Source organism: Salminus brasiliensis, chromosome 3 (assembly GCF_030463535.1).
Source record: "Salminus brasiliensis chromosome 3, fSalBra1.hap2, whole genome shotgun sequence".
In the NCBI taxonomy this organism is placed as follows: Eukaryota; Metazoa; Chordata; class Actinopteri; order Characiformes; family Bryconidae; genus Salminus; species Salminus brasiliensis.
In genome coordinates, this window is record NC_132880.1 from 13,365,158 (window position 1) to 13,380,441 (window position 15,284).

The 15,284-nt window shown below is 39.2% G+C and overlaps 1 protein-coding gene across 1 annotated transcript; it reads left to right on the forward strand.

The window, feature by feature from the left end:
* Positions 1 to 4,486: 4,486 nt before the first annotated feature.
* Positions 4,487 to 14,813, forward strand: tuft1b (tuftelin 1b). Its single transcript, XM_072674658.1, has 11 exons — positions 4,487 to 4,566; positions 5,046 to 5,123; positions 5,208 to 5,282; positions 5,372 to 5,437; positions 7,076 to 7,165; positions 8,889 to 8,987; positions 9,438 to 9,655; positions 10,940 to 11,045; positions 11,487 to 11,570; positions 11,859 to 11,950; positions 13,224 to 14,813. The coding sequence occupies exons 3-11, from the start codon at positions 5,250 to 5,252 to the stop codon at positions 13,294 to 13,296; spliced, it is 861 nt and encodes a 286-aa protein (XP_072530759.1). The 5' UTR covers positions 4,487 to 4,566; positions 5,046 to 5,123; positions 5,208 to 5,249; the 3' UTR covers positions 13,297 to 14,813.
* Positions 14,814 to 15,284: the final 471 nt, after the last annotated feature.

Consider the following 15,284-nt stretch of genomic DNA (forward strand, 5'->3'; position numbering starts at 1 on the left):
CTGCAAATAGGATAGGACTTTCTGGAGCAGATAAACATGAACCTATTGTCACTATGACCAGTGGCAGGCGTGAGCTAAAGGGGTATAAGGCCCCCAGCATTGAGCTGTGGAGCAAGGTTCTCTGGAATAATGGAAGGTGCTCTATCTGGTAGTTGGGAATTAGGGGGGGGTGGTGATCATCCAACGTCCTGACTGCACTATCGCTCTCCCTGGACATTGGAGACAGTTACTCCAATAAAAGCAGGGTAAACTCTAATTAATATTTAATTTTGGAAAAAAACAATGAATGAGTTGGTGTCCCAATACTTTGGTCTATAGAGTGTACCTGCTGAACTCTGACAGTCTAAGAAAAGTGTGAGGCCATCCTAAGGTTAAGGACATATTTGCAAATATTTTTTTTTTTTTAAGATATACCAAATGTTTTTGGTTTTGGAGACAAAAATTAAGAATATGTCTAAGAAGGAACCGTTTATCTTTTAGAAAAAAAGCATGTATTAGAGGAATTTCTTTCCAGACCCAGGTTAGTGACAGGTAAACAATACTAAGCAATGCGTGTACTTCACTGACATCATATAAACAGTGTTTGTGCATGTGTGTGAGAAAATTAGCATGTACTTGTTATTTTTTCTCAGTCAATCTTTAGCAGCCCTTAGAAACCCAAAGCAGTCCATCCGTCAGTGTGGTCTGATGAGGTCACTCGCGAAACCAAATGAAGATGAGCTCGTGAGAATAGGAGGTAGAGAGGGCGTGGTGCTCTGGAGAGGAACATTGTGTCTGGGTGAGCGCCTCGGGTGTGGTCACACTCCTTTATGGAATGAGAGAAAAAAGAGGGAAGCTTCTTTCCTTCCCATCTGCCTCTGTGATCTCCTTTATGATCGCGGTCGACTGTAAAGAGGCTGTGCTTTTTTCTTTTTTTCTAACAGCTTGTTTTCTCTCTTTTATCAGATGAAGACGAAAAGTGGGGTTTTTCCCATTCTATGTGTACGTGTGTGCTTAAGCCCCCTAGGGCTGTCATTCTTTGTCTCTCTGATCTGAGTAGCAAATGTACACATGAGTTCTGCTTGTAATTTTTTTTTTACCTTCTAATGAAGAATAATCTAGTCATTAAACACACACATGTCCACAAACTGTACAGCTGTACAGCAAAAAAAAATGTATACAGTGCTGGGTGCATATAGTACAAAGGTTTTTTGACTTTTATGACCTATATAGAACCCTTTTGTAAGCAGGTTCTATAAAAACCCTCTACATTTGAACCATTTCTGTAGGCAACAAATAATCCAAGTATCCCAGTGTTTTTTTTAAGTTGCCTTTACTAAAGAACCCTAGTTCAAAATGAACACTTTTGTGAGGTTATTATTATTATTATTATTGTTATTATTATTATTGTTGTTGTTGTTGTTGTTTTTATTGTAAGATTTTAGAAGAATGTGATTTGAGTAAATTTTAGTGATACTACATTCCCTAGCTGTGTTGAATTCCAACTAGAGCCGTTGGTTTCTGCAGCCTACCACAAACATCCATACACACCTTTTTGACCAGCCCACCTGGTTAGCTGGAAATGTTAGATGACTCAGTCTGCAGACTGCTGTTATTCATTCTTTTCCTGTGCTTGTGGACTACCCTGTCGGATTCCTGTCTTTTCCCTGTACGGACATGTTAAAGGCTACACCTAACAATTACGCTTATTCCTTTGAAGCGTCTCGTTTTAATGGCCCCCTCTTCACTAAGTGTTTCCCAGCACAGACAGAGAGTAAGAGTGATCCTTTTTGGCACTTTTTGAAGAGTAAGATATAAGAACCAGGATCAGGCAGTGTTTGTTTTAGGCAGATTGGTACACACTCACACACATAGGTCAGTTTCTTAGAAACACCATGCCTCGTAGTCCACCTTGCTGGTGTAGAGACAGCTAGAGACCAGGGCATTGGCTGTGCTATGATTGGGCCCAGCAGACCTAGACCCACCCAAAATAACTGTCCAGTTTGATTTTAGTTTTAAGATCTAATAAACTGTTTATATTGTGTATTGTCTGTAAATTATATGTCGAGTGTGAACATACTTGGCCAATAAATCTGATTCTGATTCTGAATCTGATACATAAATATAGTCTACATATAGAATGCATATTCTAAACGTATTTTTTTTTTTATCAAGCAGTCATAATCACACACTCTCAAACCTGCCTTGTTTTTGTAGAGCTGAATCCAGGCACGAAATCATGCCCGAACAAGGGATGAAGTAGAGTACCAAGCGATGATCTCAGCATTTTGGGAATAAATGTGGGGAGGGCTGGTAATGTTGGGACTGGAAATGTATTAACACTGCTTGCTTTAAGATAAATAAAAGGATTTTCCATTTTTTGTTATACTTATGAGCAGACTCCCTTTTGGCTTGAGGACGGTGGTTTATTTGATTGGTAGCTCAATTTAGTGGGTTGTTGGCTACCATGCTATGAACACGTTTGTGCGTGTGTGTTTAATAAATACTTGCTCAATTAAAAAAGTTCTATCCAACGTTTTTCTTTTTTAAAGCTTAAAAGTAGCCTAGCACAGCACTTAGTGTTATATAAATTCAGTAATTACGTATTTCCAAATGTGAACAATTGAAAAATGAGCTCATTAACACAGAAGGCTCAAATCACCCGCATGTTACAGTTAACTTGAACATTATTGCTTATTATTATTATTCTGTTGTTTTAATGGAACAGTTAAGGTTATGTTAAAGTTATGGTTATGCTCCGCTTTTGGCAGCCTGTGTCACTTCTGCCCACAGGAGAAACTCTTAGGACCACCCAAAATGGCAAAAAAAAAAAAAACTTCCACTGTTGCTGGTCCAGGGATGTTAAACCCTGTTTGGTGAACTCGACTGATTCAAATCATTGCCAGGTTTAGTGAGTGTGTCTTAGTAGAGGAATTGTGCTGGACCTCCAGTACAAACAAACAAAAAGCCCCCAAAGGACTGTAAGAAACAAGATTTTCTGGTCTGATGAAATCAAGATTAAACTTTTTGGCCTAAGTTCTAAGAGTTATGTCTGGAAGAAACCAGACACTGCTTACCACCTGCCCAATACCATCCCTACAGTGAAGCATGGTGGTGTCAGCATCATGTTGTGGGGTGTTTATGCAGCTGGGACTGTGAGACTGGTCAGGGTTGAGGGAAAGCTAAATGGGGCAAAGTACAAAGATATTCTTAATGCACACCAGATTGGGCCGAAGGTTCACCTCAAAACAAAGCCCCCGAGCACACCTACAGCCAAAACAGCCCTGACACTGGAGTTGAGAGGATCTGTAGTGAATAATTGCAGAAAATTCCCAAATCCAGTTGTGTAAACCTTGTGGCATCATACCCGAAAAGACTTGAGGCTGTAATTGCTGCCAAAGGTGCTTCAACTATATACTAAGTGAAGAATCTGAGTCTCCTTTTTTGCCAATGCCACATTTTATTTTTTCCTTTTTAATAAAGGCCTCAACATAACAAAATGTGAAATAAATGAAAGGGTCAGAATGCATTGTACATGTGTGTATATATGCATGTATGTATCAACGACTACAATTGTAACCACCTATACTGAAGTGCAGACCTCGTAAACAGACCTGTATTACATATACATATGTAATGAATGCAGTGTTGACATATTTCTTCTGTAACTGTCATTTGAATTAACAACAGGATAGCTTTCATTGCACTTAGCCATTTATAAGGCTTGGGCACCCAACACCCTTTTGTAGGTTGTTTGTCCCTCTTCAGACCACTGTCAGTACGACCTAGCCACTGCTGACAGGGAACCCCCAACAGGCCTTGCTGTTTTAGAAATACCAGTTTGGCCCTTGTCAAATCCTCACAACACTGCTCCTCCAAAACCTAGTAGAAAGCCTTTCCTGGAAAGTAGAGACAGTTACTCCAACAAAAGCAGGATAAACTCTTCTTTTATTGGAATACCCTTGATTACTTTGTCCCTGTAGTATATAAGGTGTGCCAGTGTGTATCATTTAAAGCCTTCTTTGAAGGCCCAGTACTGCCATGACATTCATGTCATTGATGAATGTATGTAAACATCCGACCACAACTGTATGAAGTTAGTTTTAAGATTTAGGTGTGGTCCTCTCCATTTATGAAACTTCCTCTGTTTTTACCTTTTCTCTTTCCTTCTCTTTCCCACAAAAGTCATCTTTCATGTATAATTACCTAAATAAGCATATATCTGCTGTAACATGCATTTGAGCACCTTTTTTTGCATCGTGAATGGCTGACATGAGCATTGCTAAAGGCTGTTTGAATTGCAGATTACAGGCCTGTACAGTTTAGTTTGTACTGGAGGCACACTGGTGCCTGTTATGTAAGATATGGGACTATTGGAGACAGATACGGCACATGAACTATAATTTCTACAATACTACAATATTATATAATAAATACTCTCACTATATTCCCTTTGCTTTCCTTCTTTTCTAACATATTAGTCTTTTTTTCCCCTTCTCACAGAACAGAAATAGACGTCTCAGACTATTTACGCCAGATTATTACCAGAATCTAGTCACTGGGACGACGAACAAGATCGACATCCAGGTACACCCTTGCACACAAAAACAAATACACACACTCAACACAGATATGCCACACAGGGTCGTTATACAGTTGCTGAGAATGAGCAGGACATCTTCAGAGGTCTTGTGGAGTACATGCCTCAATGTTTTGTCAGCATGAGGTGGACCTTATCAAACAGCAACCAGAGTGTCTGTAGGTGCTGCAGTGTTAATGCACCCTGCTCACTCTGCTCGATTCTTCTGGATGAACTTTAGTGCCGACCAGGTATTAGGTCTGTTGGTGAGGGAAGCACCCTTAGATTCTTCCTCTGTGTTGTAGAAAGTCATGACACACAATATACACAGTGTCCCCCAGATTTATTGGCACTCTTAATACAAGCTGAAATACACAAGTAAAGAAACTGAACTTAATTTGAACTCAATTCATTTCAGTCAGCATTTATTGTAAAATTCCGTGAGGGCACTATATGTACTGCTTGCTTGTTTATTTCCTTTCAACAGGCTACACCAATCTGTGAATACCAGCCGCAAAGTCCTGATTCCAACCCGTCCTTAGGACAGAAGGTAGAAGTAATCAAGGTGAGATTCAACAAGATTGGTCAATGTACTTGAGGCTGGTTGTATGTGCATGTTTGAGCTTTAAACTTTTCTTCTGTGTTGTAGGTGTATCTTGAGGCAGGCAAACAGGAGCTAGAAAGCGCTGAGATGTTGACTGATGAAGTATCACAGATACAGGAGGTCAGTACAGCCATCTTGTACTTACTCTTAGAGTGAGAGAAGAAGAAAGTAAAAGAGAAAGACTGCAGCTCTCTTATGTTTCGTTATAGGTGAGGTATTGTCTGAAAACGCTGAGGGAACAAATGGCAGCCAGGCATAACAACAATCACCACAAGGTATAACTTTATTCATTTTGCTTTGGCATTTATTAGAGATTCTGCTTGTGCAAATGGATGGAGATGTTACATCCTCAAGGGACAAAACTAAGTGTGCACAATTGAAATTGGCCTATCTAATGCATATGCACTGCATAACTTCTTATGATTGTGTGTCGCCACAACAATCTAAAAAGAATTAGAAATGATATGCTAGGTAACATTAGTTGGCCGGCACGCTAACACCACAGTAGTGATATTGGACAAGGCCAGTAGCCAGTAGCCAGTGTATTTTGGATGCTGTGTTTGACATCAGTATGACAGCTAATGGCCTCGTCCAACAACACTACCACAGTTACTAATGGCCTCGTCCAACTAATTTTCTGAGCCAGAGATGAGTATGAACACCAGACTTTTTCCAGCACACAAACAGACCAGAGAGCTAGCGAACCGTGAGGAAGCATTAGCTGATTTTTTTCAAAAACTCTGAATTGAATTTGTATACTGCACATTTTATAGCATAACATTTTTTCTTGTTGAAAACTCAAAAGTATGAATTTGGGCCAGAGTTAAAACAGCATCGCAGGAAAAGTCAGCAGTGTCAGAGTGATCAAACTCAGCATGTAACAAATCACAGAGCTATCCCACAGCCGCCTAATTACAGAGCTGTCTCACTTGCGCTCATGTCTGTGACCGAGTCAGAAATTTGGAATTCCATCAAGTGCAGCTGACCGTGGCTCAAGCGTGGGTACACAACAGATTAGCACTGGTGTTTTGCTGAATTCCAAATTTAAGATTGCAAGACTTTAAGACTTTACATCCCCTCACACAAAATCCTGTGTGGAGCCTATAGTTAAATGTGTTGCTGCTAACAGGATAGAAAAACAACAGCACTTGTATGCTGGTCGACCAGCACCACACCAGCATCCACCTGCATGAAGCAGCACAGACCAGCATGGAATTGCTCTTCTGTTCTGTTGTGGTGCTGTTCTGCTGTGTACCAGCACTCAAGCGGTTGTGAGATGGCGCTGTGATTAGTTACATGCTTAGCCTGGGAAAGGCATTTGTTTTTTCAGAGATTTCAAATCATGGATGAGTAATAGACGGGTTCCTGTGCAACATCATCAGAGAGATATGCCAACAACCAGGAGGCAGAAAGCAACAGAAAGCAGCACTCTTCACGATAGAGAGCAAAAATGACATTGAGTTGTTGAGCAGTAGACTAGTGCACTGTAGAAAATGCACTAAAAATCTTATATCTAATATTTTGAGGGAATCACATCCCTTTAACAAGAATCACGAAAGATTAAAACAGATAAAACAAAACAGATCAAACAGATCCAACTTTGAAACTGTATTTTATTAATGAGTTAACAAGACAAACAGTGCAAAATCTATGTCGATTACAGCAGTTGGCTAACTTCACAGTAATATTAGTAAACAGGAAACCTGTCCATCGATTATTTTTTCAAATCTGAAAATTGTTAAATGTATTTTTTCAGCAGACAATTTGAGGATTAGACAAATTAGCTGTAATGAATTGGACAAATGTATGACTAGTTCCACCCTTAGATAATGCACAACATGCTTCTTTGTACTTTTTTTTTAAATGGTACATCAAACAATTTAACCAGTGGGCTTTTTCTTTTTTCACAATAGTTTCCAATCAATGGCATCCGAGTCAGTATGCCCGTCAGCAAATCTCCTGTCTCCAACTCCAATGTGGATGGGCCGATCTCCGAGACCCAGGTAAATTGTTTGTCTCATTCATCTAATTGTAAATCTTCCAACAGAAACAGAGTAAACACTGTCTGAATAAATGCATACATTTATTTTTCTATGTTTTTATTTCAAAGATCATAACTATATAATAACTCTCAAAATGACATGCAGCCACACCTCTCTCAAACACAGAAAGCACTTACCCCACGATATCATGTGTCATCAGTGTTCGAGTGGAGTGAATGCTTCATAGAGTACAGTGTGTAAGATGAACCTCTCCATTACCATCCTTTTATCTCTCAGCCTCTGCTCTGCTGAACTGTGGTGAAAAACATAATGAGTCTTATTATGCTGGCCTCCATTTAAAACTGCAGTAAAGATGATGACATTGCTTTTGCCATGACAAAACCTTGTTTATCTGAAATGGTAACTTTACAGGACAAGTAGTTACTATTGAAACTAGCAGTTTATTAAACGTAAACAGTGGCATAACCCCTGGGGTGCAATTGCACTGGGGACCATTGCACAGAATGGACTGTGACAACCAAGCCTTAAAATCTTGCAGTGACTGACACGGTTTTACATCCATGACTGCCAGAAGGATCCAGTTTTTTAACGCTCCCATGTTTGTTTCTGTTAACACTACACAACCAGCCCTGATGACTGTCTATCTCATTCAGAATGCATCTAAATCCATGGTAGCCTGTTTTCAAATACATACTTCTTAGCCTGCAACATATATTATGTTATTTATTATTTAGCCTTCAAATAAATCGTTAAAGATCACTATGATTCCATTAAAATAACATAAAAAGTCATGCAGCAATGCTTCTCAGAATCTACCTATGAGCTAAATCCTTACGACCAGGCAACAGGATTCTAGCACCTCCAAAACGCCATGGCTTGTGGGGGGCTCTCTGTCAGCAGTGGTGTTGGGGGGGTTAAGACTTATTGTAGCACTTCAGGCGCTATTGCCTACCTGTGGGATGTGCTGGAACACTTGATGTTGGACCTTTTAGAGGTCTTGTAGAGGGAGCTGTTTTGGTGACATGCTGTGTCCAAAAAGAGTAATGAACATGTAATGTTTAGCTCATCTGTGTATGCAATCTTTTTTGGTCAAAGTGTTGTCAGACAGCTAAATGCCAGTGGCTGGATTGGCATGCCCTTACAGCATTAGTCTGTTTGAGACACATAGTAACATTTGGATGAACCTCCACATTAATTCCACATTCACTCTCTGCTTCCCTCACTTACACCCGTATGTCTGTACATAGTGACCTGTGAGTGTACAAACAAATGCACATGCTCACACAGGGACACACACATACTTTTTGCTCCCCTGTGAAAAGTCGCACCTATGACAGCTCTGGCCAAGATTGCATTTAGCTCAGTGATCAACTCTTCTCCCACATCCTTCTCATTGTGTGGTAAGCGATCACTGGACATGCTCAGACATTTGTGTTGCTTTACCAGCAGACTGAGCGACCTCCGTTCTTTTCCATTAAGCCTGCAGGTATTCAGTGATGGGACAACAGCTCACAAAAATGTAAAAACCAGTTTTATTTGATATGTAAACATAGAGGAGTCTGAACAAGGCCTGCGGCAGCTCCTCTGTGTGTCTGAAAGTATGTCGGCATGAGATATTGAGCTATAATTTGAACACCACTTACATATGTAAAAAGCACAACATGCTATCTCTCTCTTTCTCCCTCTCTCTTTCTGCTTCGCTCATTCTATCTGCTTCTGTCAGGAGGAGGAGTGTGAGAGGTTGAGAGAAGTGACCAAACGTCTGCATGCTCAGCTGCAGGCGATGGAAAAGAGACACCAGGAGGAGCGAGAGGCATTGCAGGTCCCTGACATAAACACACAGACATGCTTATCTTCTCACTCATTTTCCCACATACAGTGCTGTGCAAAAGTCCAAAACCATTCGTTAATTCCATTTTTTATTCGGCATCAGGAGAAAGGCAGAACATACATGTTTTGCAGAAGATTACACAGAAGCTTCAGCAGCTAAAATCTAGTACCAGATGTTGTCTTCACAGTTTCAGTGGAAGTTTGGTCAAATTTAGTCTTATACGTCTGGGCATTTTCTGCTTCTCATCAAGTCGTTCCAATTATTTATTTTCTTTTGACTTTGCTCTTCAAAGGAAATGACATGTTCATTTTATACTCATAGGACATTTTGACTGAAAATTAATTATAAATGAAGGGTAGCCCCTGACTTTGCTGAAACTATAAAAAAAAAAGTCAGGCTTCCCTATGTAAAGTCAAACTTACCCTCTGTTGCCCCCATCAGGCGGAGAACAGTGATTGCCAGCGGCGTCTACAGGAGCAAATTGAGCGTGTGCAGCGCGCCGAGAGCGAGGCGGAGGGGCGAGGCCAGCGCATAGAGGAACTGCAAAAACTTCTGGCAGGTCTTAAACTGGAGAACGCCAACCTGTGCGATAAAATGGCTGCTGGCGAGGCTGAACTTCAGAAACTGAGAGCACTAAAGGATGAGGAGAAAGAGAAGAAGTGAGAAATGAATCAATGGATAAGTAAATGAATTGACTGTTTTGCCATCAGTTGGAAACTGGCTACCTACAAGTGCACTAAAGCATACACAGTACCATACATGTGATGGTCATTCCAAAAATGTGGAGTCCTAATTTATATATAGTAGGTGTAAATGTGACAAAGTGAAGGTTCTATTTCAGATTTCAGAACCAAGAGGTTTCCTCTTCTATATAGCGACAAAGTAGACCAATATGCCATCTGAATAAAGACCTGTGTAATGAGCTTGAAACTTTACTGTATATTTACAGTGCTGTATGTACATCTTGGGCATAATTCTATTTAAAAAGCTGTTTATCTGAGCAGAGTCCAGATCATTACTTTGGAGGTCTAATTGTTTAAGTAACATTACAATAAATACAAAAAAAAACATTAATTTAAGAAGTAGTGATTGTATAGATGTCAGTGTTTAATTTAATCACTTCCCAACTTCTTAAAGAGACCCAGTATGTTTGTTGCATTCCACCTGGTTTGCCAGAAGCTGCAGCTTCTGCTGCTGTTGGATTCATACAAATGAATGTAATGGCTGAAGGGCATCGAGGAGGAATCTGGGAGCAAACCTGTTTTTCTCTGAAAGCTTGAATTTGAAAATAAGTATTTCTTGATTCATTTAAATGTGTTCATGTTGAATTTGTGTTTTTATTTATTTTTTTAGTATTTTGTGAATAATATTTCCTGATCGCTCTGGTCAAAAGCCAATCTGTAGCATGAGGCCTTCAAGCTCATGGCTCAGCTTGACCCACCATCCTTTAAGATCCACGGAACAAAAGCCTTCAGACTTTTTTTTGTCCTGGCACCGGAATGAACTTCCCCTGGGTGTCCGAGAGTTTGGCAAAGTCGCTCACTGTCTTCAAATGTCGACTGAAAACACACCTCTTCCAAGAGTACTTGTGGTCTCCTTACTGACTTTTATGTTTAGTAGTATCTAAGCTTAGAGGTATCTTTAGGATCCTAGCCAATACAAACTAGCTAAGGATATTACATTGAAGCACTTTTGTAAGTTGCTCTGGATAAAAGCATCTGCTAAATGCTTAGGTGTCTAAAGGCCAGAGAAAAACAACTGGAAAAATGCAAACCAACACAAACATGTGATTGTGTCCCGTATCTGTGTTTGATTGGTTTTAGAATCTACAATCTCTCTCCCTTTACTTTAGTTCATTTGGTTTCTGTCTTTTTCTGTAAGTTACTGCAACTGCCTTTAGTTTTTAATTTAAAATTAAGCAAAACATGTGTGTGTGTCCCTAGGCACGAGAAGCTGGAGAAAGACCTGGCTGCTCAGAAAGAGAAAATTCATCACCTAGATGACATGTTAAAGAGCCAGCAGAGGAAAGTCAGGCACATGATTGAACAGGTAACACATATTTACTTGCGCACACACACACAGCATGTTTCACATATGTTTCGCACCTCGTCTATATGCATGTCAACATAGCAAAGAGTGGCAATGCATTAATAAAGCAAAAGACAGACAGACAGAAGGAAGGAAAGAAAGAATAAATGATGAATGAGGACAACCGAAACAGTCGACCACTAGAACAAGCCCGGTTAAGTAGAGGATGTAAAGAGTGAAACTCAGCCCATATCATGAATAAATGATGTATCCTCTTCCTGGTCAATTATCAGGACCACATCTCATATTACACAGTGTGGCTACATTGATTCATACTCTCCTCTGACTTTGCTCGTTTCAGTTCCTAAACTAATTCTCATGTTCGAGTGTGAGGAGTTATGTGGCACTGTATGTTGTATTAATCAATTATTAATTAAACCATGTGTACTCTTATGCTAACAGCTGCAGAACTCTCGAACCATGATCGAGGAGAGGGAACGTGTGATTGGGGACCTGGAGGAAAAGGTGGCATTTCTGGATGCTGAGGTCAGTATCAATAATGACATGGCTGACAGTAAGCCAACACTTTACTGTGGAAAAAGTCATTGTAACAAGAACAAAGTGAAAAAAACCCTACTGAACGGATCTAATTTTTACTCCAGCAGTTTAAAAGGGTTGAATGCTGAAGTACGGTGCATCTGATCATCATTATTATTAAGGTCAATGTTCAGGAATTGGAGATGTATCCGAACTAGAACCACATATAAGAACCTATAAGGACTTAATATGTTTCTGTCCATTTCTGACAATAACCCCTCTCTTTTCTTTTTACAGAACAGAGAGATGCGTGACCAGGTGGAGTTCTGTCTGGGTAACCAGATGCCCAGTTCACACCAGTCAGATAAGGGAGGCCAGATTGTCTACAGGTGATCTTACACAAACACACCAGCATTTCTAACTTTTCAGATGGCCCAACCATTTAAAAGAGCACCTGATTTTCCTTTTGTAGCCCTTGTTGAAAATGATTGAAAGTTTTGTCTTTGTGGCGATGACCTATTTAAAGAGGTTTACGGTTTGATGCTGGTAAAATTTAAAACATTTTAAATGCTTAGATTGGTTGGCAAGTGATAGGGGAGTTAATAAAGAGGGGTTGGGTAATTGTCCTTCCAAGTTCGAAAATAAATGGGGTAAAAATAGATTTGTTTTTGTATGCTATTCATTTTAAAGGTTATTAATGTACTTTTTATATGTGTCAATTAAGTGCTATTGGAATATTAAGTAATATTAGCTGCTTTTGCCTTAGGAAAACAATTGAAAACAACTACACTTATTTTATTGGCTCACATTTATGGCAAAGAATCTGAGAGCAGGTAAAATAGTATTTAGGTTTCTGCTTACTCTACAGTTTCTCAAAGCTTTAGGTCACTGACCCACCAGAAGCTCCAACAACAGTCCAGTTTTTGCCTCTTCTGAGACTGTGATCTTAAATGTCTTATGTAGTGCAAAATGATTCAGCTTCTTGATGCTAATGTGGAGATAAGGTTCTTCTCGCCATGACCACTTTCCTTTTTGAAGCCTTTGCTTTTTTTATCTAACTGTATCTGATCACAGAGAGCATTTCCATTTAAAGTTGCTCTGCCATTTGGCAATGCAATAATATTATCTGAGTGCTCATGTTCGTGGTTTGAGCTGTTTTCTGGGAAGCCTTGCCAAATTGATTCTTGGAATGGAGGCCGTGTCTCATCACAGTTTTGGAGACTTGGTGACTCCAGGTCTTGTCCTTCGACAGATTTACCACTACAGTCATCCTTAGTATGGAGATACAGAACAAGCTTGACTTTTCCACACATTTATCCCAGTTTCTTAAAACAAACATCTTAAATATTGGTTTAATGGTGGAGATGACATCTCACCAATCACCCATAACATTAAAATCACATGCCTAACATTGTGTAGAGCCCCCTTGTGCCACCAAATAAGCTCTGACCTGCCAAGGAAAAGAGTCCACAAGATTTATGAAGGTGCCATGTGGTGTCTGGCACCAAGAATCTTATCTCTCTTGTTATCACAGCATTTTAGTTATGTTAAACAGTTAATCAATGATAATGGAATACATGTGGAAATGTATGATTAATACACAAGGAAATGTATGATTGGTTTGTAACTGTGAAACTAATGAAACACTCTTCTGATTCACAGCAAGGCTCTGACACCAACAAGTCCTGGAAACAAGGCTCTGCCCTTTATAAAAGTGATAGAGATCAAGTCCTGAGGGGCCAACGATGGAGGAACATAAGGCTGCAAAATTGCATTTCTTTGGTATATATGTATATCGTATCAGATGCCACCCTTAGTCTAGCACCTTAACTTTATTAAATACACTAAGCTGCTGTCATTTTTAAAGCATCTCTTCTAAAGACAGCCATGCTGCACTTATAGTCAAGGCTAGGCAGGGGCACAAATGGTTCACATTTTCCATATCCCTTATGCATCTACATTACATAATGTAGCCTAGGTCATTTAATGATACAGTACATGCACTATTCATCTTTTAGGTTATGCTCTGTAATAGTAATGCATGCAGCAAAAACTATCAATGACATCCATGTATACCACACAGTGCAGTGTAGACAGCTGGATTATGAAATGTGTTCTTAGAATGTGGCCTCACAGCAAAATCACATACATTTTCAGTTGATGGTAATGCTAAGAAGGCCTTAGAATCTGCTGTAATATTATATATTATGCTTTTATTTTGACATAATGCACATGATTACATTGTCACTGAAGATGTAACAATTCAGCAAGAATCCAGGTCAAGTCAAGCAGCTTTCTTTGTCAATTTAACCATATGAAAGTACACACTGATGCGAAATAACCATCCTCCAGGACCATGGGGTCACTCTGCATCCGATTCCACATGATACAATACATTTCTTGATATAGCAAAAAAGATTGCCTTAATGTAAAAATGATGTATGTTTCCATTTTCAGTTTATTGGAGCATTCACCATTAGAAAAAGTCAATGTTTTGGAATCATGCACTGACCACGAACTAACTTACCTTTAAAAGAAAGGAGTCATTTTTACTCCATTTTCTTGATTATGTCTTTTTACTCCAGAAGAGGGGTGGTCTTCCCTCGCTAAGGGCTTGCTTGTACTTGTTTTTTTTTGTTTTTTTTTTTCTTTTTACTTCATGCACTATGATAATTATTAAATCTAGATTTTGTTGAATGTATTGTTCAGTATGTATTGAATCCCAAGGCTCCAAATGAACTATAGAATGATACTCTTTATTGTTGCACTCCTAATAGTTACTGTTCAGGTTCAAAGGAGGTTCAGATTTTGAGTTTGTTATGACAATTACATATTTACATTTATTCTATGCAAACCTCTCACATTAAAGAAAGTCTCAGCAAAGTTTATTTGAGAATATTCATGTCGTATCAATTCCTTTCTTGCAGGATTAGGCCTAGGTCAAATCTTTGGCTGTTAAATGTGTGTTTATTATTTATATGCCAATTATGTAGGTGTAATAGTAGTTTATACTTGGATACACTGTACCATTTTCAGGACTGACCTCTTCCCAACTGGAGCTAAGTGCAGTCTGTCCAAGTCTGTAAGCAAGAGATCACACTGTTCCTGTTGCTTTAAGCAGCTCACCATTCCCTTATTAAATGTGAACTCCATACAACAGACGCTGTATAGTGGTGGTGTTAATGTTTTGCTATGTATTTCTGTATTTATGTTGTGTATTGGGAGATTTAAATAAAGTTAAATAAAAATGCATACCCTTCATGGCCCTTTAATGAACACCCATCAGTTCACTCATCTGAAGAGAAAAAAAAAGACATAGAGCCATCTAGTGGTTCAGCCTAAAGTTTACTGCTGGGCATTTTAAACATTTCCAGAATTGTAAGTGAGTAAAAAAGTAAATATGAAGTTGCAACATACCAAGCAATCAAGTGTGTGACTGAAGTGTGTAGCTCTCTTCCCTTGTTATTTCAAACAGACAAATTAACAACCTTAGGGGAGATGATTCAAGTGTTAAATTTGCATTTGGTCGCTGTTCATAGGAACTCTCAATATACATCTGAAAGAGATGTCGATACAAGTGAAGGAGGCCATCATTTTGCTGAAAAAAAATAATAAACAACAAAAAAAACCCCAAAAACTATCAGAGCATACATTGCAAAAATGTCAGGTGTGGCCAAATCAACAATTAGGTACATTCGTAAAAACAGAAGTCCGGCCTGTAAG

Excerpts from the sequence above, each read along its gene's own strand:
- tuft1b (XM_072674658.1), top strand. The coding sequence starts at position 5,250 with ATGTTGACTGATGAAGTATCACAGATACAGGAG. Across the intron at positions 11,571-11,858 it reads TGGCATTTCTGGATGCTGAG|AACAGAGAGATGCGTGACCA; the intron begins GTCAGTATCAAT and ends TTCTTTTTACAG. Across the intron at positions 11,951-13,223 it reads GGAGGCCAGATTGTCTACAG|CAAGGCTCTGACACCAACAA; the intron begins GTGATCTTACAC and ends TCTGATTCACAG.